General features: G+C 36.5%; 1 protein-coding gene and 1 pseudogene across 2 annotated transcripts in view; both read right to left on the bottom strand.

The window, feature by feature from the left end:
* LOC106876138 (uncharacterized) overlaps positions 1 to 23,953 on the bottom strand; it is a 68,293-nt gene that overhangs the window by 16,735 nt on the left and 27,605 nt on the right. For both annotated transcript variants that reach the window (XM_014924559.3, XM_014924561.3), the window contains exons 4-11: positions 19,190 to 19,298; positions 17,960 to 18,111; positions 16,392 to 17,121; positions 12,127 to 12,232; positions 9,804 to 9,895; positions 4,635 to 4,862; positions 2,215 to 2,385; positions 71 to 168 (exon numbers count right to left, since the gene is read on the bottom strand). In XM_014924559.3, the coding sequence (XP_014780045.2) occupies positions 71 to 168; positions 2,215 to 2,385; positions 4,635 to 4,862; positions 9,804 to 9,895; positions 12,127 to 12,232; positions 16,392 to 17,121; positions 17,960 to 18,111; positions 19,190 to 19,298 (1,686 nt within the window). The remainder of the gene's footprint in view (positions 1 to 70; positions 169 to 2,214; positions 2,386 to 4,634; positions 4,863 to 9,803; positions 9,896 to 12,126; positions 12,233 to 16,391; positions 17,122 to 17,959; positions 18,112 to 19,189; positions 19,299 to 23,953) is intronic.
* LOC149132639 (uncharacterized) lies at positions 12,941 to 13,634 on the bottom strand (annotated as a pseudogene).

Raw genomic sequence — 23,953 nt, forward strand, 5'->3', positions numbered from 1 at the left:
GTGATTCCTAGTGAAATATAACAATACAATAACATCGAAAAAATAATTGCAAAAAGGAATCAATTCTCACTTGTCAGGTAAGTCCTTCACATTACCCTTATCAAGAACAAGATCCAGTCCCTTTTGAACAGCATTTTCCCAGTTCTTCTTTATGTTTTTCTTGATGTCCTTGTTAAAGAATGAAATAAGTTACTGAAGATTAATGAAGTAGAGAAAATATTATATAAACATAAGCAATGCAATATTGGTTTCAAATTTTGGCACAAGGCCAGCAATTTTGGAGGAGGGGTAAGTCAATTATGCCACAGCAAGTTGGCTTTGTACTCTCCATTGATGGTGTGTTTTTTGAAGATAGTCAATAAACACAAAACCTTTTGCATCCCAAAAAACCGAGGCCATCACCTACTCTACGGATGAAATGACCTTAGCCTTCTTTGGATCAGATAAGGAGGGATGTTTCTACTGCATGGATTGTCTTTTTGTCTCTGGCTCAAAGTGATGAACCCAACAGTCATCCAGCTGGATCTGCCTCAAGCTATGTCATACCAAGTTCATGGTGCAGAATATTATCAACCCTCTCACAAGATATGCTAATAACACTGGACAGTTGATTTATAGCCACTTGCTTGTCAATTTATAATCAATTTATTGTCAATAGCATCACGATGTGGTGAACACAATGTTTTCCTTGGTGGTATTAATGCATGCAAGATTTCACAACTCTAGCATCGTTCCTTCATAGTCAGCCTATGAACTTTTCAGCTCAGCATCATAGGCTCAAAGCTAAAAACAATGTAACTTGCTTACAAATGGTGTCAGTAATTTGTTTTGTACCTACCATTAAAGTCTTTCACCTTTCTTTATAAATGATAGCAAATTGCTTGCATACAATATTTTTGATGGTCTCATAGAAGCCTTAAACTAAATGGATGCTATTTATTTACTGTTCAAAACTTAGCATGAAAGTGGTTTTGGTACACAAAAATTTGTTGCTATCAATCCCCATGCAATATGAAATCTATACGAAAGAAATGTTTAACAACATTAAGCAACTTTCCATCTCTATAAATTATAAGGTGGTGAGCAGGCAGAATCATCAGCATGCAGGGCAAAATGCTTGGCAGCATTTCATCAGTCTTTATGTTATGAGTTCAAGTCCAACCATAGTCAACCAGTAATTGACTTAACCTCTCCCCCGAAATTGCTGGCCTTGTGCCAAAATTTGAAATTAATATCTATAAATTACGACAATTATAGATGACAAATTTGTAGTGATTTGAAAGTTGTGTGAGTTATGGTTGGAATGTAACAGCAACCTTGTTATAGAAAATACTAATACTTTTTATGTAAATGAGAAAAAAATCAGGTTTCATATCAAACCCAGAAAAAATAATCTAAAAGAAGTATAATTATAACTGAAAGATTTCAACTAATCTTTAAAAATAAAAATCAGAGTGAATTTTGTAATCTTTGCTTTGCTTGCTTTTGCTTTATGGGGCTGGGGTCATCCTGGGTTAGTGATTCCAGAGACATCATCATGTGTAGAGCTGACCAGATGCACCAGTACTCTTCATCATGGTGGTCTTGTGCCAGCCCCTCTGCATCCTTCAAGGTGATGTTGAGCCTCTAGACATCTTCCCCAATCACGTCGAGCCATCTGGTGTGGGGTCTGCCACAAGGCCTTTTCCAGCTCACAGCTGCGGCGTTGAATGAGAGTAAAGCCCTGGTAGGATGATCTAGCAGGAGACAGAGTACATGTCCATTTCAGTGCATACAACTGTTTTCATCTTAAATATATTTTGGCTGTTGACCAATGTTGTTGAAGCATGTCACCCTCCTAATGATAACTACTACTACTACTACTACTACTACTACTACTACTACTACTACTACTCAGTGAAGTTAATTTTGTACATGATGTTCTAAGATAAATAAATTCAAGCAAATGGAATGGCATTTGAACAAGTAATCCAGAGCCTTAGCTACACAGATGCCGCAACCATAAGTTCTTACATTCTTAAAATAGAAAGAAAGAAAGAAAGAAAGAAAGAAAGAAAGAAAAAAAAGAAAGAAAAAAAGAAAGAAAGAAAGAAAGAAAAAAAGAAAGAAAGAAAGAAAGAAAAAAATAAAGAAAGAAAGAAAGAAAGAAAGAAAGAAAGAAAGAAAGAAAGAAAGGAAGGAAGGAAGGAAGGAAGGAAGGATAATTTTACTCACATTGTGACCTGCACGAGAACCAGTGACTTTCTTTAACAACATATCCAGAACATCAAATGTATACTGGCAATCCCCTCGGACAAGTCGTTCTCCTCTGCTGCTCCCAGAAGTAATATCATTGAGGAGATCATGTAGTTGGCAGATTAAACCAGATTGACTTGAATGGCATTGCTGGAAATTAGAATACAGCCAGTAGTTATGGGATCTCTTTAAGAAAACCTTTCTCTGAAGTCATCATCTATGGTGACTCCAATGTTCTTGGCTTTTGCACTCATCACACACTGATGTCGCTTATACAAATATCAAATATTTTGTAAGCATTAATAATGTTATCCCCTATACATATCTCTGACTGATACACATGGATACGCCAAACATCGTTCATCTCTTCCTCATCTCCAAAGGTCTCTGTACCTTTCAGCATGTTCTAACTCTATCATGACTACCCAACGAGCAACCAAAGTTATTATATTAATATAAAACTAGCAGTACTTGTGGAAATGCCATGGTAAATGAAAAATGTTTTCGATGGTTGGTAGTTTATATAAAACCATAAAAATTAGTGTTTCTTGTGAACTTGTATATTCAGCATGATTTTCATTTTAAAAATATTTCAGTTTTTCTGGATAAGGCTGATGGAGTGTGACTTTCCCATTTTCTCAGTAGTTCAGAGGTTCATTTATAAATCTAAGAGTTTCACATATATTTGCAGTCTTTTTTTTTACATTCTCTCTCATTTTCATTTTCTATTCTATCTGGAATACATTCTTTGTTGTAAATACTCATTGTATTCTCTTTGATTCATATTTTCCCTTCTCTGCTACTGTTCCCATGCTTACTCTGGTGATTTAACCTTCTATTTCTCTTTACATCGTTGCTTATACCATCTTATTCTTTCTCTTGTTAGCTTATATCGCCTGTCATCCATATTCTATAAAAAATAACAATGTTCAAGCAAGCAGACAATAAATTACTTGACTAGTACTTATTTTACTAGCCTCGGAAAGATGAAAGGCAGAAATTTGGAATAAGTGGACAGTTGATTAGATTAACGATATATTAAGACCCACATCAAAAACTGCAAGGCTTAAATGATTCTGCTAATCTACTGTTTATCTTGGGTTACATTAAATGAAAAAACATGCTTTGTATCAATGATAACAATATGACTTTGCTGCAACTGGGAAAGCAAATCAGTCATACATCAGGAAATATTGTTAGGGTCTTTGCTTAGTCAGTAAGAGATAGCATAAAAAATATATACAACAGTCTATTATACTCCTTTCATTCATATAATTGACCTTGTCTATTTAATCTTTCTGACTCCCTTCTAAGTAATACACGGTGCAGCATATATGAGGTGTCCACCTCTTGTCTTGGTCTCCAAATTTACACCCAAAATAATATTTATAGACAGTTTTTAATTTGGTGGCAATGTTCTTCTGCTGGTCACACAGAGCAAATTTTCCACATATATAACAAAAGTTATCTCAGTGATTCACACAGCTGTTCCTATTCATAATCTAAAACAATAAACACAATTAAAACAGTACTCATGCAGAGCAATATGTGACGACAATGCACACGATACTGAGAGTTACCAAGAACAAACTGATGTATCTGGCACTTGCACACAATACATCAGCGCCATCTACTGCTAAGCTAAATAATGAACTTTCTCATCGTTTGTTTTATTGCTGTTAATTCTTTAATTTTGAATTAAGATTGCTTTCATTTTAGCAAATTTTATAATACAGCCTATATCGAGCTAAAAGTATAGTTATAATCTAGCACATGTGCATAACTCAAAATCCTGACGTGCTAGAACAATTCTGAGTGTGGATTCAGAATCAGCATCCTCAATTTCATCTAAAACACATGCTTTTACCCCAGTAGCAAAATCTTTGTTGCCCTCTGTTATTGCACTTATGTGAAAGGCAATATAAAAAATTTAGTTCAATATAAAAAAAATACTACACTTCACACTATCCATCACCATCTCCACCACCATCATTATAGTTTTCAGCAACACAGCTCAGTCTAAGTTGTTTCCATCTCATTTCAGTTCAGTACAACTTTGTGAATTCAAATTCTTTTCTGTGAATCCATTATAAGGGAGCAGAAAAATACAGATAATTGCACAGACAATAATGAAAATGATAAAGATAACACCCCTAAGAAGAAGGCGTAAAAGCCCACAAGTTCTTACAAAAAGAAGTAGCATCTAAAATGTTGACAAATGAAAAATTTTCTCAAATGTTTCTGAAAATCAAGTAAAATCACTTGTAGTTTGAGTCAAATTGAAAGACATGAATAGATTTGAATAGCATTAAAAAAATAAATAAATTTGATAAATAATATTTCAAAAGTAACAGAAACATGAGCAATCCTCTATTTACATAGCACAGATAACAGCTTACCTCTAAAACAATAACCAAGACAATGCCAGGAATCACTTCTATACAGAACAATTGATGTGGAGTAAACAAACATGCAGAAGTATGTAAACACACAGGAATTGGTTTTATGGCAGTGTTAAATAGTTTTGATCTAGAACTTGTAGACTGACTGCTGGATTCAGTGGTTCCAGTATACTTCCTCGATTGTTTCTTGGCACTACTAGAAGCTAGTTTGGGTTCAGTGCTTGCCTAGAAAGATAAAAAGAAAGCATTCATATGGAACTAATTTAATGGTTTTGTCTTGTAATAATCTTCATGACAGTTTTCATAAAAATTCCTGAAACAATAAAAGAAATGTATTATTTGATAGACAACTCAGCAGGATTAGTTGGAATTAATAAGAACTGTAATGGTTCAGAGGTTTGTATTGTGTTATAAAGGTAAAACAAATTTATCTGCATATGAGGAGGTACTCAAAAGTAATCAGAAATGTTCTCTGTGTGCCACTAGAAATCACTTGATGTGACCCTCAGGCATCAGTCTGTTGACTGGTGTCACCAAAGAAAGTTGTACTACCACATGAACTGTCTTTGTTTTGCAGTGCTTCTCCTCTGTTCATCAATTTTTGTGATGGCTGAAACAAAGGAACAGTGTGCTTCCATGAAATTCTGCTTTCTGCTAAGTAAAATGGCAACCAAAACAGTTGTCATGCTTCAAACAGCTTACAGGGATACTGCAATGTGTGAAAACACAAGTTTGCGAGTGGTTTTCATGCTTTAGGAATAGTCACTTGTTGCTTGAAGACCAACCTTGTTCAGGGCAACTGGTGACCTCCCAAACAAATGAAAACATCATGAAAATTCATGAACTGATCTTGGAGGATAATACCCACCCTCTCTATTCGCCTGATCCTACTCCCTACAACTTTTTTTTTGTTCACCAGAATGAAAAACGTCCTTAAAGGAAAACGTTTTGCAGATGTAGAAGAGGTGAAGGAAAAAATGACAGAGGTGTTAAGAGCCATCACTTCACCAGAGTTCTAGAACTGCTTTTGAACTGGGGGAAAATGCATCTGGACCAATGCATTGCTTCAAATGGAGAATAATTTGAAGGCAATAAAAGTGTAAACGTGTAAAACTAAGTGATTAAAATAACATTACAAATTTCTGGTTTCTTTTGGCTACCCTCTCATACATTTAATGTTCAACCTAATTGATAGACAAATCTCAATCACTGCCTTACTCCCTGACTACTTGTTACTACCTCCTTATGATGTCAGCTATTTTCATAAATGGAATGATAAAGATTACGTTTTTAGTAACATTAATCAAACTAAGGAAAGATCTGACTCACTGCTGAAGTTGGTAGAGACTTCATTTGTGTGCAGAGCTGACACATCCAGAGGAAGAAATAAACTCATGCAATGGGAAATCTATTATTTCTTGATTGTCACAAGTCTGGATGTCACTGAAAGTGACACACATGTAGAAGGTAATAATCCAGTACATCCACAGCTCCATAAAGATGTGCTGATCTTTCAATATGGATGGAACTTGTGGAAGAGGGGGGGTTCAGGAAGGCATGGGATGAGGTACTGAAGGACTAGCTCAGGACAATAAACCTTTCAGATGAGACGACAAAGGACCCAGATACCTGATGCCTTATTGTACCCAAGAAGACCTGTCCTCCACAACAGAAGTGCTAAGACCATTCCTCCTGATTAAGAGGATTGGCCTGCAAAAGCCCTGTGCTAGTGCCATGTAAAAAGCACTTGTGCCAGTGCCATGTAAAAGTGCTCATGCTGGTGTCACGTTAAAAGCACCCAGTACACACTGTAAAGTGGTTGGCATTAGGAAGGGCATCCAGCTGTAGAAACCAAGCCAAATCGAATTGGAAACTAGTGCAGCTTTCCAGCTTGCCATCTCTTGTCAAACTGTCCAACCCATGCCAGCATGGAAAACAGGCATTAAAGAATGATGATGATGATGATGATGACAATGATGATGATGATTGAAAGTACCTAAGCTGATAGATAACAACCACTTTTCTTCGGGTGTTTGATATTACTAAGAACAGGGTGAAGGATATTTCATTCTCTTGGGAGAAAAGGTGAGACATTGTCAATAAATTTAAAATAGTATGAATGCCAACAACACAGAAAAGAAAATCTCTTGCCATCCTTGATAAAAATTGAATTCCTACAAAAATAAATTAGAAGAGTCCTAATCAAATTTAAGCTTGCTATTTGTTAAAAGAATTTTACCTGATAAAAAAAACTGTTAAATTTTGATAATTAATGAACTACATTTATTGATTTCTCCAATTTAATCAAAATGAACCATTAGAATTCAGTTTTAGCATAAGATATGGTATAAAATAACTTAAGGCTGTAGATATTTTGATATTTGACTCCTCTGCAATAGCTGATAACAGAGTTTAGAATTATGAGTTATATAGTGCTCCTACTGCTTATATTGAAATGTACTGCTCCATGGTACCTATTTGGAGTAGGATGGTCATAATCATTGAAAGATAATCAAGTAAAAAATTTCACCTAGTAACCACACCTTTGTGACAGAATTACAGCCAATCAAGCTCTCTTTTATTCTGATGCCTACTCAACAGCAGATCAAAGGGCCACTGTTTATTGGGGTTTTTTTCTTGGCACAATGTCGAATGAATATTGTAAAAGATTTAGAATCATGTGGTCTTACCACCAAAAGCATATTTGTTATGAAAAGTTCAACTATCCAGAGATCTTTTTAAAATTTGGCAGGAAAACATGTAATGGCATTCTCTCTCTCTCTCTCTCTCACATACACACACACTCTCTCACACACTCATAAATCTCTCTCTCTCTCTCTCTCTCTCTCTCTCTCTCTCTCTCTCTCTCCTTCTCATGCTTTGTCTCACACATATTTAGTTAAAGGATGTTTTGTGAAAATAAAGACATACTTCTCAATCTGTTGCTCATACAGATATTTTCATCTTGTCACAGCAAAACTTTATTATATGCAAACATGAAACTTTTTATGTTGAAAATACTGTTATTGCTTATTTGAGTTTTCTCCATTACTCTTATTATATACTCAACATTTAGTCAGAATTCAATAACCCTAACCCTATTAGTGTTATTAAAAATTCGATATTTGAGCTTCTCTTGTCTTCCTTCATTTTTATTTTTTTCATCTCCATTTCCATTTGCATCATAACTTTTAACACTAAAGACCCTTCATTCATGTTTGATGTCATCATCATCCTTTAGCATTCATTCTCCACGCTGGCATGGGTTGGATAACTCGACAGGAGTTGGCCAGCTAGAGAGCTGACCAACTAGAGAGCTGACCAACTAGAGAGCTGACCTGCCCAGCTCCATTTGTCTATTTTGGCATGGCTTCTATGGTTGGATGCCCTTCCTAAGGCCAACCACTTTACAGAGCGTACTAGGTGCTTTTTCGTGGCACCAGCATGGGCCCTTTTACATGGTACCAGCATGAATGCTTTTACATGGCACAGGCAGGGGTTCTTTTACATGGCACCAGCATGGGTACTTTTATGTAACACCAGTACCCACAAACCCACAAGACTAGGATCTTTCAGCTGAGAGAGGGATGCAGAGGGCATGCCTGAGTGCATGGACTGCTTTTTCATAAATCTCATATTATCCTGTCAATTTGTTTTCCTCTTTAATCTGTTTCTATTCAATGATTTTTTTCTTTTTTTTAGTCTTCTCTCAGACTATGTTAATTTGATACTCTGATAAGGAATGGAAATGTCATATTATCAGTAGCAAAACAGTGTTACTTTTCACACACAGAATTTCTTGACGGGAAAATTTTATCAGGCAAATGCAATTGCATGATGTATGCATATAATAAGAAGTATTAAAATGTCTAATACCCTTCCCCAGCATGGCCGCAGTCTAATGACTGAAACAAGTAAAAGATACAAAAGATATCCTCAATATTCCTTTTTGGTCAACTTCATAAACATGTATTGTCTATTTTCAAAAGGGGAATTATTACACTGAGAACTGAATTTAGAAACTTTACTAGATGCTTATGATTACACTAATATTTTGTGGGTAATTGAGTTGTTGTCAGCTCTGTTTCAATTGAGATGTGCACAGAGGAAGAAAATTAGGCAGTTGGAGTCAGCCATAAGATTTTTCCATTCAAGATATGTCATATTTCAATCTACTTGTGATTATGCAACTATGCAGTATACTCTACCATGCAGTGCTTGATTGAGTGAGGTGTAGAGTAGTCATTAGATCATGCTGTGTCAATTTTGTCACAGTAAAGATGAGCAAAGTGGGCTTAATGTGAAAGCATTGTTTCTTCAGGATTCACAAGAGGGAGTCAGTAGTGGCACAGCACAGAGTTAGAATATAATATGGCCAATAATAATGGAGATATTTTGGTTATGTGTGTTTTTGTATTTGTTCGGATTAGACAGAAATGAGATAGAATAGTATTGTGCTATTATGTTAGGATGTTTATGAGTGATTGGGTAAGTAGTCATGGAACTGTGTGGATGAGAGTTGATAACACACATGAATTGTGCTTCTCACATATCAATATATTTTAATGTCCATGGTTTGTTGCTGTAAACAGTTTAGAGACAAGGTGTGTATGCAACCTATTTTAAGTTGAAGTGTCCTACTGTAGAAGTTTATGGTTGTTGTTGTGTTGTTGTTGCCTAGCCCTGAGACAGTTTCCTAAATGAGGGCAGACCTATGATCAAAAACCATTCCAGCTATAGCCAAGCTGTCTTTTCTTTTGGAATAAGGAATCCCATACATCATTATCCAACATATTTTTACGAGACATTGAGGGAGATTTGGCTGCTATTTCTAATATGTTAAGCAACCAGATAAATGCTCCTTAACTAGCTTGATATATTGTTAGTAAACTAGAGTGGTGTTTTCCTTATTTTAGTTCAATGTCTTCAATTCATGTCAAGAAAATGATATTAAAGATATTTGATGAAGTCTAGAGGATAAGCAAGAATGATGTAAGGTTTCAGAATTCTAGAAGAGATAAAAAAAATTGTGTTCAGGAACATTAGAAATGCAAGTAAAATTGAATCATTAAAGAAAATATGTAAATAGATCAAAAATATTTCCCCATATCATTTTGACGATATTTCATACAAATGTATCAGAGTAAAAAAAGTGCACATACCTACCTCAATATTTGCTTTGTTGATATTATAAGAAATACTCTCAGAACTGATATTTTCATTATCCTCTTCAATACTGCTGCTACTATGCTGTACATCTACACAGAAAATGGATATATTAATATGATAGATGGGTCTGTTAGCATATAGATAGACATACTACAAAGATATATTGACATATGGACATAACATGGAGCAAATCAGCTAGATAGATATATAAACAGACAGATAAATTTTCAAGACAAAATTAATCGGTTGGATATCTAACTGGATGATGGAGGAGCCATACTTTCTTTGACAGCCAAATATAGCAAGTTAAAGTATGACAAGTCTAGCATGCTGGAAATGTTGATTTATCTTTAACTTTTAGCTGAAGATGCCAGAGCAAAGATGACTAAGTTAAACTTTTTATAGCATAATCACACAAAACGTGTCAAAAACACAGGCACACATAATCGCATATTTGAAATAAGAAACAGATGAAAGTAACATGTTACAAACAGTGACAGTTCATAAATAAATATTTACACAAATAATTCATCCACATGATGAAAGAATTGCATATTGGTAGAGATGGGGGATATTTTCATTAACCCTTTTGTTACTATATTTATGTTTAAATACACTGCTTTTCTTTAAATTATTTTTGAAAATAATGAAGAAACTTGTAAAATAACTGTCATTATTAATCATATGTTTGGAAAACAATTAACAAGAAATTTTGATGGAAGGTTTTAATTCAGATCACTTTAAACAGGAAATTTGTAAAACAGAACCAGGAGCTGTCTTATGTGGGTCGGTAACAAAAGGGTTAAAAGAAAGCCAAGTTTTGTGAGACTACCAACTACCAGCCTATGCTTTAAACCTGCAGTAGTAGCCCCCTATTTTGTCATCCTGCCAAGATATATTTTCTCAACCCTTTCTTCTAGGACTGCAAACAAGCTGGAATTCTCTCATTGTTAATGTTTTTTAGCAGACATTAACAGATGTTCAAAGTAAACATCAACTGCATCAATCTCATTAGTCTGAAAGGACCTGCAAAAGTCATGGGCACTGCCTTTATTCCAGTAACTAACTTGTTAAAGAAAACATACTCACAACTATATTAACTCAAACACAAATATTAAAAAGAAATTAATCTGATGAAGGGCAATGTTCATACCTTTCATCAGACAAGATAAGGTGATGCACATAGACAATAGACAATATACACCCCCACACACACACATACATAATTATTACTAATGGTTATTAATTAATGATTGTAACACATGTAAAACTATCAATTATCTGAAAATATCTACAAAGTTTGTGGCCAGTATACATCCACTCTCACCCCTTCCACTGCTCTTGACAATCCAGGCCCACCATCATTAGTTTATCCTGATTAGTTATCTTGGTAGCTAAATGTCCTCCTCTACTTACATTCATGAAGATAGTCTCATTCCCAGCCATTGCAGATTACTATTTTGAACTCCTTGTATGCACATAAAAGAGACAGCTGTTGTGGCAGCTACCTTACACTATCATCTTAGACTTCCTTTGTACATAACATCCCCTACATCTTGGAAACAGCTATTACTTCCAATAGTCTTAGACTGAAACTCTAAGTTTCTTGGTAACTCTCTCTTGGTTGCACTGCTATTGTAGATTCCCATGACCGTTTGTTGCCATCAAATTCCATTATTATGAATTTGAATTGGGAACTTGAGTCATAGAGATTAACTGATGCATATCAGTTAATCTCTTGATAGAGTTTGGTGATCCTGACCATTGATCTTCTAGGATTCCTCCACTCAGTATCAATGTAAGAAACATTGTTGGCTCAGTTGAGCTCTTCCGCTGCCTCTTCACAATCTGCTATGCTGCAGTCCCATGATTTCACTGTATCTCTGGCAGGGTAGCTGAACAGGTGCTATACCTTGCCAAAAGACAACCCATAACTATGCAGGGCACAGTTGTCACTCTGTGGGGCATTTTCAATATACTGTATACCCACCCTTGGTAACTGAATCACTCCTTACATAGTGATGAGACATAAAAATGAGTATTTAAAAAGGGTTCTGTCTTAATTGCACAGAGGAGATATACATTACATAAGCGGAAGTTAAAATAGACTGTCAAGAAGAGCAGAAACTTATTAAAAAAAAATAGAAAGAGAGACACTTTAATCCTGAAAGATGACCTTTAGAATCAATGGCACAACAAAATGCATCATGCTGTAAAATGGTTGGCAATAGAAAAGAACAAACAGCCATAATAATCATCCTATACAAGTATGGGAATCAAATGTAAAATAATAATGATAAAGAAAATAGAGAAAGCTTACTATCAGAGATGTTTCTACTAGAGACGGATAGCAAATCTGCTGATGATACTTCACAGTTGTCAAGATCTTCTAAGTAACTACATGATGCTTTATGGATTTCAAAACTCTGCAAATTTATAAGATAATAATGGTTTCTTCATTTGGTATAAAACAGCAAATTCGTCAGGGAGTAAAAATTGTTAACTGAATCAATTCCAGTACATAAGTGGTAGTAATGAGCAGTTATTTTATGGATTTTGGAGAAGATCTGAATTCAGAAAATATGGGGAGCAAAGTAGATATTGCAAGGCATTTAGCCAAGCACAGCACAATACTGGTACCACTACTACTTTAGTCACCAAAAATTCTGAAATTTTTTTATGTAAGGTACCTCTGTCATTATTACTACCATCATCTGACAATTATGTACTATTACTATCTATTACATTATTTACATTTGACAGCTACCTTATCTTGTTTGTTGTTAAAACACAACATTTCAGCTGATATAACCTCCAGCCTTCATCAGGTGTCTTGGGGAAATTTCGAACCTGGGTTCTCCTTCCTAAGGTATTTTTTGATGTTATTATTATTATTATTATCATTATCATTATTATTATTCAGTTCACTGCCTGGAATCAAACTCGGAATCTTGGGGTTAGTAGCCTGTGCTCTTAACCACTATGCTATATACCCGTGAGTAATTATGGAGTGAATTTTAGGGCTTATAAATCTATTTTCCTATCCTTCCTTAATACCGGTTCCCACATGCTGTTCATATCTGCACTCGGTCTGCTTAGGAGGTTGTTGTGTCCTAGCATATGTGCTGCTTCTTTTAGTTTTCGCATTTTCCAGTAGTGTTCTCTGTCTATTATTTTAACTTCATCCCACAGGGGGAGGTGGTCTCCATTTTCCCATGCGTGATCAGCTATACCCGATTTATCAATATCTCCTCATGTCACAGTTTTGCGATGTTCATCTACCCTTATTTTGAGGGGGCAACATGTTTCACCTTTGAATAACCTACCACAGCAGCATGGGATGAAGTACACGCAGTCTTTGGTCATATTCTCTTCTATTGGTGGTTTTACCTGAAGGAGATATTTGCAAAGTGTTGTATTACTCTTGAATACTGTCCTGATGTCATATGAGATGCATATCTTTTGTATCTTTTTGGAGAGGCCTTTCACATAGGATAGACAGACTGTGGACAGTTTATTGGCTTCATCTTCTCTTTTCTTCATAATTGGAACGGATAGTATGTTTTTGGGGTAGTTGTAGCCTAATAGAATGTTTTTGAGCTTGATCATTTCTTTGTGGTGTGTATCACGATTGCTACTTATATTCTTCACTCGATGTTTTAGGCACTGAGCAGTCCCTCTCTTTACACTGTATGGATGGTGGGAATTGAAGTTGAGGTATCGTCCAGTGAAGATCAGCTTGCAGTATATGGATGTCCTGAATCCATACTTGGTGCGTGTTATTAATACGTCCAAGAATGCTAGCTGATTGTCTTTTTCTTTTTCCATTGTAAACTTTATGGCCCTACTAGGAAGATGTCCAAATGCTGTTAGATCATGAGAACTCAATAAAGCCATCCATACAGTTCACAATGGAAAAGGAAAAAGACAATCAGCTAGCATTCCTGGACGTATTAATAACACGCACCAAGTATGGATTCAGGACATCCGTATATCGCAAGTCAATCTTCATTGGACGATACCTCAACTTCAATTCTCTCCATCCATACAGTGTAAAGAGAGGGATTGCTCAGTGCCTAAAACATCGAGTGACGAATATAAGTAGCGATCGTGATACACACCACAAAGAAATGATCAAGCTCAATAACATTCTATTAGGCTACAACTACCCCAAAAACATACTATCCATTCCAATTATGAAGAAAAGAGAGGATGAAGCCAATAAACTGTCCACAGTCTGTCTATCCTATGTGAAAGGCCTCTCCAAAAAGATACAAAAGATATGCATCTCATATGACATCAGGACAGTATTCAAGAGTAATACAACACTTCGCAAATATCTCCTTCGGGTAAAACCACCAATAGAAGAGAATATGACCAAAGATTGCATGTACTCCATCCTATGTAGCTGTGGTAGGTTATACAAAGGTGAAACATGTTGCCCCCTCAAAATAAGGGTAGAGGAACATGAGGAGATATTGATAAATCAGGTATAGCTAATCATGTATGGAAAAAATGAAGACTACCTCCCCCTGTGGGAGGAAGTTAAGATAATAGACAGAGAACACCACTGGAAAATACGAAAACTAAAAGAAACAGCACATATTCTAGGACATAATAACCTCCTAAGCAGATTGAGTGCAGATATGAGTAGCATATGGGAACTGGTATTAAGGAAGGATAGGAAAATATTAGATTTATAAGCCCTAAAATTCACTCCATAATTGCACACAGGCATATAGCATAGTGGTTAAGAGCGCTGGCTACTAAACCCCAAGATTCCGAGTTTGATTCCAGGCAGTGAACTGAATAATAATAATAACATTGAAAAATACCTTATGAATGAGAACCCAGGTTCGAAATTTCCACAAGACACCTGATGAAGGCTGGAGAGTATATCAGCCAAAACGTTGTGTTAACAACAAACAAGATCAGGACAAATATCTGTCAAATGTAAATAGTGTAAATAATGTACATAATTCCTCATCTCTTAAATTATTACCATCACTGCCACCACCATTTTGATAGCTGTCTTTCTATAATAAACCAACATGAACATAGCTGTATCAACAATTATCATCACCACCAAAACCATTGTTACCATCTCAACCTTGTTAATGATGAAAATGAGGAGGAAGAGGATATATATATATATATATATATATATATCACTTCTAACATCATCTAATTTAAGGGACACAGCCTTCTTTTTATACCTCCCTTATCAACCATTACCTGAATCAGTCAACAAGGAAGTCTCTAAATGGTTGCTCTACCTGTTAGAAACACCACCCAAATTTTCCTTTAAATCATACCCTACTTATTTAAACAAGAGACAGATGAGATCCACATACTCCTAAAAATGATCGTGGTTGGAATGCCACTGATCCTGGATCTGCTCAGTCAGGACTAAGCAATAGCAACCATACTCCAATTAGTGATGGAGTCTGAAACACTGTTCAGTGATGATCTGAAGGATTGTAATTGTAAGTTGCTGAAGTTTCTGCCGGAAATGGCTCTCATCTTGGTATCTCTCAATTGTAAACTGCAGAATGCACCTATTATTAGATGTAGCAATTAGGTAAGATGTAGAAAATTCATACTGATGCTAAAATACTGGCTTAATGACCAGAGCAAGATGTTATTGTTTTTGATATTACTGTTGATTTGACAATGACTGCAGATTTTATATTTTCAGAAATTAAAAAAAATAACAACTAGTAATAATATTGCAACTCAGCTGGTTGAGACAACTGACATCTCTCACATGCAGTGTCTTTTTTATACTCCATTATGGAAAAGAAAAAAAAAAGAACTGTTTTCATCCTACAATTTCTAACTACAGTTAAATGAAAGCCTAGAAGAAATAAGTAAGTATTATTGTCAAGAATGTGACAAGTGAATCCAAAGATTCAGTTTTTAGTAATGTGACAGTACTAATAATAAATAACAGAAGTGAGACTTAGATCATTTTGATAACAGAAAAGATATAATCAACTGAACTGAGCTCACAAACTTTAGAAGTATGAAAAAGCAGAATTAACCTATGTTAGATTTCTATCTAGAATTTAAAAGCATGGAACTAAACAATGAGCAATCTAAATCAAATATTTCATTCTTTCTGTCCTCACATGTCATAATAAATAACAGTAATATTGTGTGGGGATGAGCTTGTCAAAAAATGTTTCCTCTGCATGTCATAAAAGGTAACTAAAAGAGGCTGAGGTAGGATTTGAACTCCAACCTCATAAAACAATCGCCAACAACAACTACCCAAAAACAAGGGTTGGAGGGTTGTCACCTGAGTGGTGCAAAGATGTCATTTGCCAAGAGTAGGGAATCACCAACAAATGGTGGATGTAGCAACACACTGTTACAGCACATTCCCCCATACTACTACTATTACTGAGTATTAGGTTCAATAACTTACTTATTAGATCCAATACTACTGAGTGTTAGATCCAATAACTTATACCATCCTCTCCTTCGCAAATAAATAGTATCTGATATCTAAGGAAAAAATCTCTAAGAGTAATTATGCAAAAAAATGACAATTACAAAAATATAAAGATTTTAAGAACAAACCTTTTGAACAGTTTTTCTTTGATCAGTTGCTGTATTGTTAACAGAGTCAAGTCCAAGGGATTGACTACCATCTGATACAACACTAAGAGTTCTAGAAGTTTCTAACACCTCACTTTGTTGACTAACATGTGGTGAAGCTGATGGCAAATTGTCCTCACTTTTTTGTTCTACTGGATGCTCTTGCTGTTGCTCACTTTGTTGTTCTTCATTTTCTTGTTGCTGTGGTGATAATGGTTGCTGATATTGCTCACTTCCTTGTTCATCTTGTTGCTGTGATGATTGTTGTTGTTCATCTTGTTGCTGTAATGAATGCTTTCGTTCATCCTGTCGCTTGCTTTCATGTTCTTCATTTTCTTGTTGCTGTAATGGTGGCTGTTGCTGCTCACTTTGGTGTTCTTCATCTTTGTGCTGCTGTAATGATTGTTCTTGTTGCTTGCTTTGTTGTTCTTCAACGTCTTGTTGTGAGGATGGCTGCTGACATTCACCTTGTTGTTGTTTTTGTTGCTGTGGTGATGGCTGTTGTTGCTCACTTAGTTGTTCTTCATCTTCTTGCTTATGTGATGATGATGGTTGTTGTTGTTGTTGTTGTTGTTGTTGTTGTTGTTGTTGTTCTGGTTGAGGTTTTCTTAGCAAGTTGTCAGCTCGTAGTTCAGAATTGTAAGGATGTTGAACACATGCTAGAAGAATAATAGTGAGGATATCGGCTGACTGTAACTCATAAGCACTGTTGCTGTTGGAATAAACAAAACATGGGCTTTAATCTTTCAATGTTTGCTAGTCATTAGGTAAAACATACACTTCGTTTTGGCTGCCCTAACTAATCTTCAAAGCTTAGCCTAAACAAAATCAAAAAGTCTTCCACATGGAGTTAAGCAATGGCTATTATAATTTTTTGTGACTCTAGAAGATCAAGTGGAACACAGTAAAATGGGCATAATATGCCTGACTATGACACTGTCCTCTATAGAACCTATTATTACATAACACTGGTATACATTATGACATACATGTGTTTGATTGTGTGGAATTGAGTGTAAGTCTATTTGGTTTCAGAAATTATGGCATAAAAAGGTAACAAAAACAGTTACTGAGAGGAGATAAAAGCCAAGTGTCTCTATAAGATAAGATACTGAGCCACAAATTGCACAGTTGCACTATGTACACAGTTGCACAAGTTGCACTATGTAAAAGTTAGCATATCATAACAGCTAAGGAAATAACATTTCTATTTTTAAATTGCTTGGTGTGGAAGATGGAGCTGTGCCCTTTCACAGGTCCTCAAAAATCAATGAGATCAATACAGCTGATGCTCTACACTACATCACTGCTACAACCATAGTAACGATCATAGAAATTATATTACTCTGGTTATCTCAGTCTACCTATTTTCTGGTTGAGAGATTAATTGTAAGACAAGAAATCCAATAGAATATATATATATGGCTCCAAATCTGAATTTTCAAAATTAAAAAATAAATGTAAAGAAAACCATTTCACTTATTCCAGCATAAAAAATATATATAAAAAAAAATGTTTCAAAATAAAAAAAAAGTGTAAAAAAAACATACCTGGAATAAAGAGAAAGGAGCTTACCATGCACCAAAAGAAGTGCATGGTTGTTACTTATAGAAGAAACTGAACTGACTTTTTTCACAACCATTTCGAGAAGTTCTAAAGATTTCTCATTAACCACAGAGTTTACATACAACTGTTCAACTGCCTGAAAAAAGAGATGATGAAGATAATAATAATAATAATAATAATAATAATAATAATAATAATAATAATAATAATAATAATAATAATAATAATAATAATAATAATAATCATCCTTTCTACTATAGGAACAAGGCCTAAAATTTTGGGGGATGAGTGCTAGTTGATTGCATTGACAACCCCAATGCTCAACTGGTACTTATTTTACAACCTCACAAAGATGAAAGGCAAAGTCAACCTTGATGGAATTTGGACAAAAAGTGGGAGGAAATGTCACTAAGCATTTTGCCCAGAATGTTAACAATTCAGCCAGCTTGCCATCTTATTGATAGTAATGATAATGCAGGTGCGATTCATTACCTAAGTAAAAAGATATTTAATTGCAAGGAAGAGATATAATTGATTAAATTGACACAGAATGTATTTAGCATTTAATTAATCCCTTCAAGGAATGTAAAGCAAAGTTTACCTCAGCAAGATTTGAGCTCAGAACTTAGGGAGACAAAGCTAAATACTTCCGAGTATTTAATCTGATAATATACATGTCAGGACATTTGTGAATTTCTCAACAGAATTAGCAATGTATAAAAAGCAAAAATTGCTAAATTTAGTAAATTAAGTAACAAATTCAGCTTACTAGAATACTTTTACCTTACAGTACAGATTGCATCAGCAAAACATCAAACTGAAATTATGTTGGCATCTTATATCATGTTAATGCACTAGATAATACATTGGGTCTCTATTGTACCTACTATGCTTCTAAGTTTTGAGCCAAATCTTTCAGCTTTGTTTATTGTCTCTACCATCCTGTTTTTAGCATTCAACAATAGTGCTACCTACTTTTACTTTCATGTCTCTCACTTCAAGGTCTTTTCTCCTAAAAAACAGTTGAAACTAAGCTGTCTAGACCTATATATGTAAATCATTTCAGGAGTACCTATTTTCAAATAAATCCAGTTTTGTCTCTGTTTCTTTTATGTTTGTACAAGCATTACAGTTTGTATAAGCATTACTTTCCTGGAGAATTATGATAATGAGAAAAGAATTGAAAGATTGACTCTGTTATTTAAGTGACATACCTCCATTAGAAAGGACTGCTCTTCTTGGACAAGGTGGCACCATGTCCTGAGAATTTGTGTTAAATAATTCTGTCTTTCTCTTTGTTCATGCAATCTTTTTGGTTTTATTCTATGAAAAAGGATTGAAGAAGAAATTAAATTGAATGAAATTCTAATGTAGAAATTTTCAGACATTTTCTTACAAGTTAGTCACTGGTACTTTAGATTTCCCAAATCAATATCCTTCCCTTTTTAACTCATTTTGTGTACACATTCCTCATCTTTTCATTGTCCCAAAATATTTATTAAACAATTTATTATTTGTTTTCTCCTTATAACTGCTTCTTTTAATAATTATCTTCACCTGCCCATTTTTTAAAGCATTGCCCACAACAATTTCTTCCAGTTATTCCTGTCCAAGAGTCTAGCATAATTTCAAAAAGCCTCAACACCACCATCCTACTGCCTCCCCCAACCCATCCTGGCCTAACTAATGTGTATGTGTGGGGGGATGTCAGAGAGAGAGAGAGAGAGAGAGAGAGAGAGATTATCAACACCTAACCATCTAGCTAGGAAACCAATACTTTATTTATTTCAATATCTAGTATAGATCACAGAGAAAGTCATGGCCCAATTGATCCATGGTAGAATAGACCTGGATGAGATGCAGTTTGGGTTTTCCCCAGAAGAAGCCTCTTAGATGCAGTCTTTCTATTGAAGCAACAAAAGGGGAAAAACCTGGCTAAAAATAAACTGTTGCACCTGGCTTTCATTGATTTGAAGAAAGCATTTAACTGGGTACTACATTCAGTAATCTGGTGAGCTCTGAGGAAACTAGGTGTAGATGAATGGCTTGTGAGGGTGATTCAAGCTATGCACAAGGATGCAGTATGTAAAGAGAGAGTTGGCAATGACTTTAGTAATGAATTTAGTATGATAGGAGATCACAGTCTTACAAGCCATCATTGAGGAGTTTCAGACTGGCTGTCCAGTGCTCATGATCATGTTCACATAGCAGAATCTAGCGAAATTAGAGAAAGAATTTCAGGCATGGAAGCTAAATCTGGAATTGAGAGGCCTTAATGTAAACCTTGCAAAAAATGAAGGTTTTAGCAAGTAAGAAAGAAGACAAGAGCCCAGCACCTTCAGGGAAATGGCTTTGCACAGTATACATAAAAGGGGTAGGTATAAATTCAATATGCTGTACTCAATGTAAGTTATGGACACACAAAAAAATGTAGTGGAATCGCCAGCAGACTATCCAAGATTGTAAGCTTTGTATGTGATAGTAGATGCACTGGAGCAATGTGTATGTGCACACTGGAAATTGAGTCTCTTGATTGTCCAGATGACTCATTAGAAGTAGTTGGTAGTTTTTGTTACTTAGGAATGTAATTAGTAAGGGAGGTAGGTGTTCTGGAAGTAAAGTAGTTACAGTAAGAACTGTTTGGAGAAAATTTAGGGAGCTACTACTCCTGTTGACAATAAAGATCTCTTCGCAAAGGGCAGATTGTATGATGCTCGTGTTAAAACCACAATGCTGCATGGTTGTAAGACATGGGTCTTGAATGTAATGGACTTGAGATGACTGGAAAGAAATGAGGTGAGTATGCACCATTGAATGTGCAATGTGAGTGTGCAGGAAAGAATTAGGTACTGAGTAAAAAAACTGGGCATAAGGGGAATCAGATGTAGTGCTCAAGAAAGAAGAATGCACTGGTATTGACATGTGATGTATATGGATGAGGATAGTCATATAAAGAAGTGCTGGTCACTTAATGTGGTTGGAATTTCCCAGGAAAGGGAAACCCAGGAATACATGGAATGAAGCAGTGAAAGCTGACATCAGGACCTTGAGCTTCATAGAAGAGACGTCAAAGGACCAGTATCTCAAGCAATTTGAGATTCTTGAAAAGACTCATCCTCCTGTTTGCAACTGAGTTCTGGAAATGCTAAGTTTCACTGAGGAGGACAAATCATCATCATCATCATTGTTTAATGTCTGTTTTCCATGCTGGTATAGGTTGGACGGTTTGACTGGGGACTGGCAAGCCAGGGGGCTGCACCAGGCTCCAATCTGATCTGGCAATGTTTCTACAGCTGGATGCCCTTCCTAACGCCAACCACTCCGAGAGTGTAGTGGGTGTTTTTTATGTGCCACCGGCATGGGAGCCAGTCAGGTGGCACTGGCACTGGCCATGTATGGAGGGTGCTTTTTACATGCCACCAGCACAGGAGGCACTGGCAACGACCACATTCAGATGGTGTTTTTTACGTGCCACCGGCATGGAGAGCCAGACAAGCGGCACTGGCAATGAACCACGTATGAATGGTGCTTATTGCATGCCACCAGCATGGGATCCGGTCAGGCAGCACTGGCAACAGCCACAACTACAATTTCCATTTGACTGTGATGTGATTTGATTTTGATTTACTTGACTCAATAGGTCTCCTCAAGCACGGCATGTCACCCAACGATCCAAAAGTACTTTTTAGTGGGCTGGTTATGCGACACAGGTGTAGGCTACGACTGTGATCTCTCTTTACTTACCAGGTCTTCTCAATCATAGAATATCTCCAGAGGTCTCGGTCTTTCATCATTGCTTTATCTACCAGGGCGCTGTCTATTCGGATAGCTGGTCCCTCTACTGGGTCAACATTTGGGATGTTCTCCTCCTCCCATTCATTCTCCACATTCAGCAACCTTTCATAATGGCTTCTCCAAGCCTCTTTCTTTGCAGAATCATTAAAAGCAAGTGCACCATCATCCATGCGGACACATTTCTCTCCTGTGACATGACAATTTTCTCTTATACACTGTCTTGCAATCTGAAATACTTCAGTTCTTGGGTCCTCATGTCACTGAACATTGGCAAACTACTTCTTTTCTGCTTCTCCCTTGGCTATGTATACTTGTCGCCCAGTCTCCCTTCTGGCTATCTAGTACAGTTCCCTGTTACCCTCGTTCTTCCAGGCCTGTTTCTTTGCTCTAATGGCCTTGTCTACCGTATTATTTCATCACCATGTTACCCTAGGTCTGTAAGGGACTTTGCACCAGCTGCAGATTTGGTCTGTGGCACTCAGTAAGATGTTCCGTAGGAATTTCCAGCTACCCTCTATGTCCGAAGTCTGTAGCTCCTCCTCCCTATCATCAAATTTCTCAATGAGGATGTCCCTAAATCTCTGACCATGTGAAGGGTTCTTTAGCTTCCAAATCCTTCTTTTCTGGATTGGTTTGCTTCTTGGCATCCTTCTGGCCTCAAATCTAAAGTCACTAATAAGCATTACCGGGGTTGCAAATATAAGTAAGTAAATCAATAAAGATAGATAAAGGAGAATATGGATAGCAATATGCCAATGTTAGATTAAGTAGGTGGGCAGCTAAACTAGTTGCATTTGTCCCGGGGAGAGAGAAGGAAAAGGAATTGCAGGTATGGTAGAGGATACCTCCAGTGACGGAGGGGGTTTCCGGAGAGAGAAGAGAGGAACAAGCACATCCAGACACACACACGCACACACACAAAGAACAAGCACGTGCATGCACACACACACACACACACACACAGAAGATGAGCACGCACACAGACAAGAACAAGCATGCGCGCATGCGTGCACACACACACACACACACACACACAGAAACAAGCACACACGTACAACCCATTAGCTTTCTCTTTCCACTTCAATATGTCCTTGGATGTTACCAAGTAGTTTGTTGACAAACTTCGAGTCAAGATGAAAGATAGTTGGTGGACAGCTAAACTAGTTGCGTTTGTCCTGGGAGAGAGAGGAAGGGAGAGGAGATTGCAGGTATGATAGAGGATACCACCAGTGAGGGAGGAGGCTTCCAGTGAGAGAAGAGAGGCATCCAGTAATGGTAGCGAGAGGAGGGAGAGATATCCGGTGTTGGTGCTGGAAGAAGAGAGAGAGAGATCTGGTATTGGTGGTGGGGGTGGGAATGGGCGGGTGCACCGCGAACAAGCAAGGTTTAATTTAGAGAGATGGCACAAAAAATATGTAGCCAGCTTGAGAACACAGGAGGGAAGGAGAGATTTAGAAAATTAGATGAAGAATTAAGGAGAAATGAAAGCTGGGAGAGAGAGATTAGGAAGTTATATATTGAGGGCCAATTTAAATAATCAGTTTACGAAACTAAATATTAGTAAATAATACATTTAAAAAGTATTAATGATGAATGAATGTATGAAAGATCGAAAATCGAGAGAATAGCTTAGAAATGCATAACTGGGCGTCTGGGACCATCAACGTTGGAAAGAATTGCATGTAAAAAGGAAGGAAGCATGTGAGTGAAGTGTTTTATAGATATGCAATGGTCAGAAGTGAGCATTATGAAAGGGCGCTCTCTCCCTTAGTCGAAGACAATAGCAATAGCAATGATAGGAGCAGAGAATAGCACAAGAAGCCATAGTGAGTGGGAAGGACCAAGAAGATAGTACGAAAAATATTTAGCCAACATGAAACACGGAGGGAATAAGCAAGGTTTAATTTGGAGAGATGGCACAAAAAATATGTAGCCAGCTTGAGAATACAGGAGGGAAGGAGAGATTAAATTTAGAAAAATACATGAAGTATTTGCAAGAACCTCTATCAGGCTCAGGGTCCCGAGGTTGACCTTCATTATTTCATTCCATGTCTTCCTGGGCTACTCTCTTCTGAAAATTTCAACCACATTAAGCAATCAGCACTTCTTTATACACCTGTCCTCATCCATATGCATTATATGTCTATAACAGTGCAGCCTTTTTTCTTGAACACAACATCTGA

This window comes from Octopus bimaculoides, chromosome 14, assembly GCF_046866305.1.
Source record: "Octopus bimaculoides isolate indiv1 chromosome 14, ASM4686630v1, whole genome shotgun sequence".
Classification (NCBI taxonomy): Eukaryota; Metazoa; Mollusca; class Cephalopoda; order Octopoda; family Octopodidae; genus Octopus; species Octopus bimaculoides.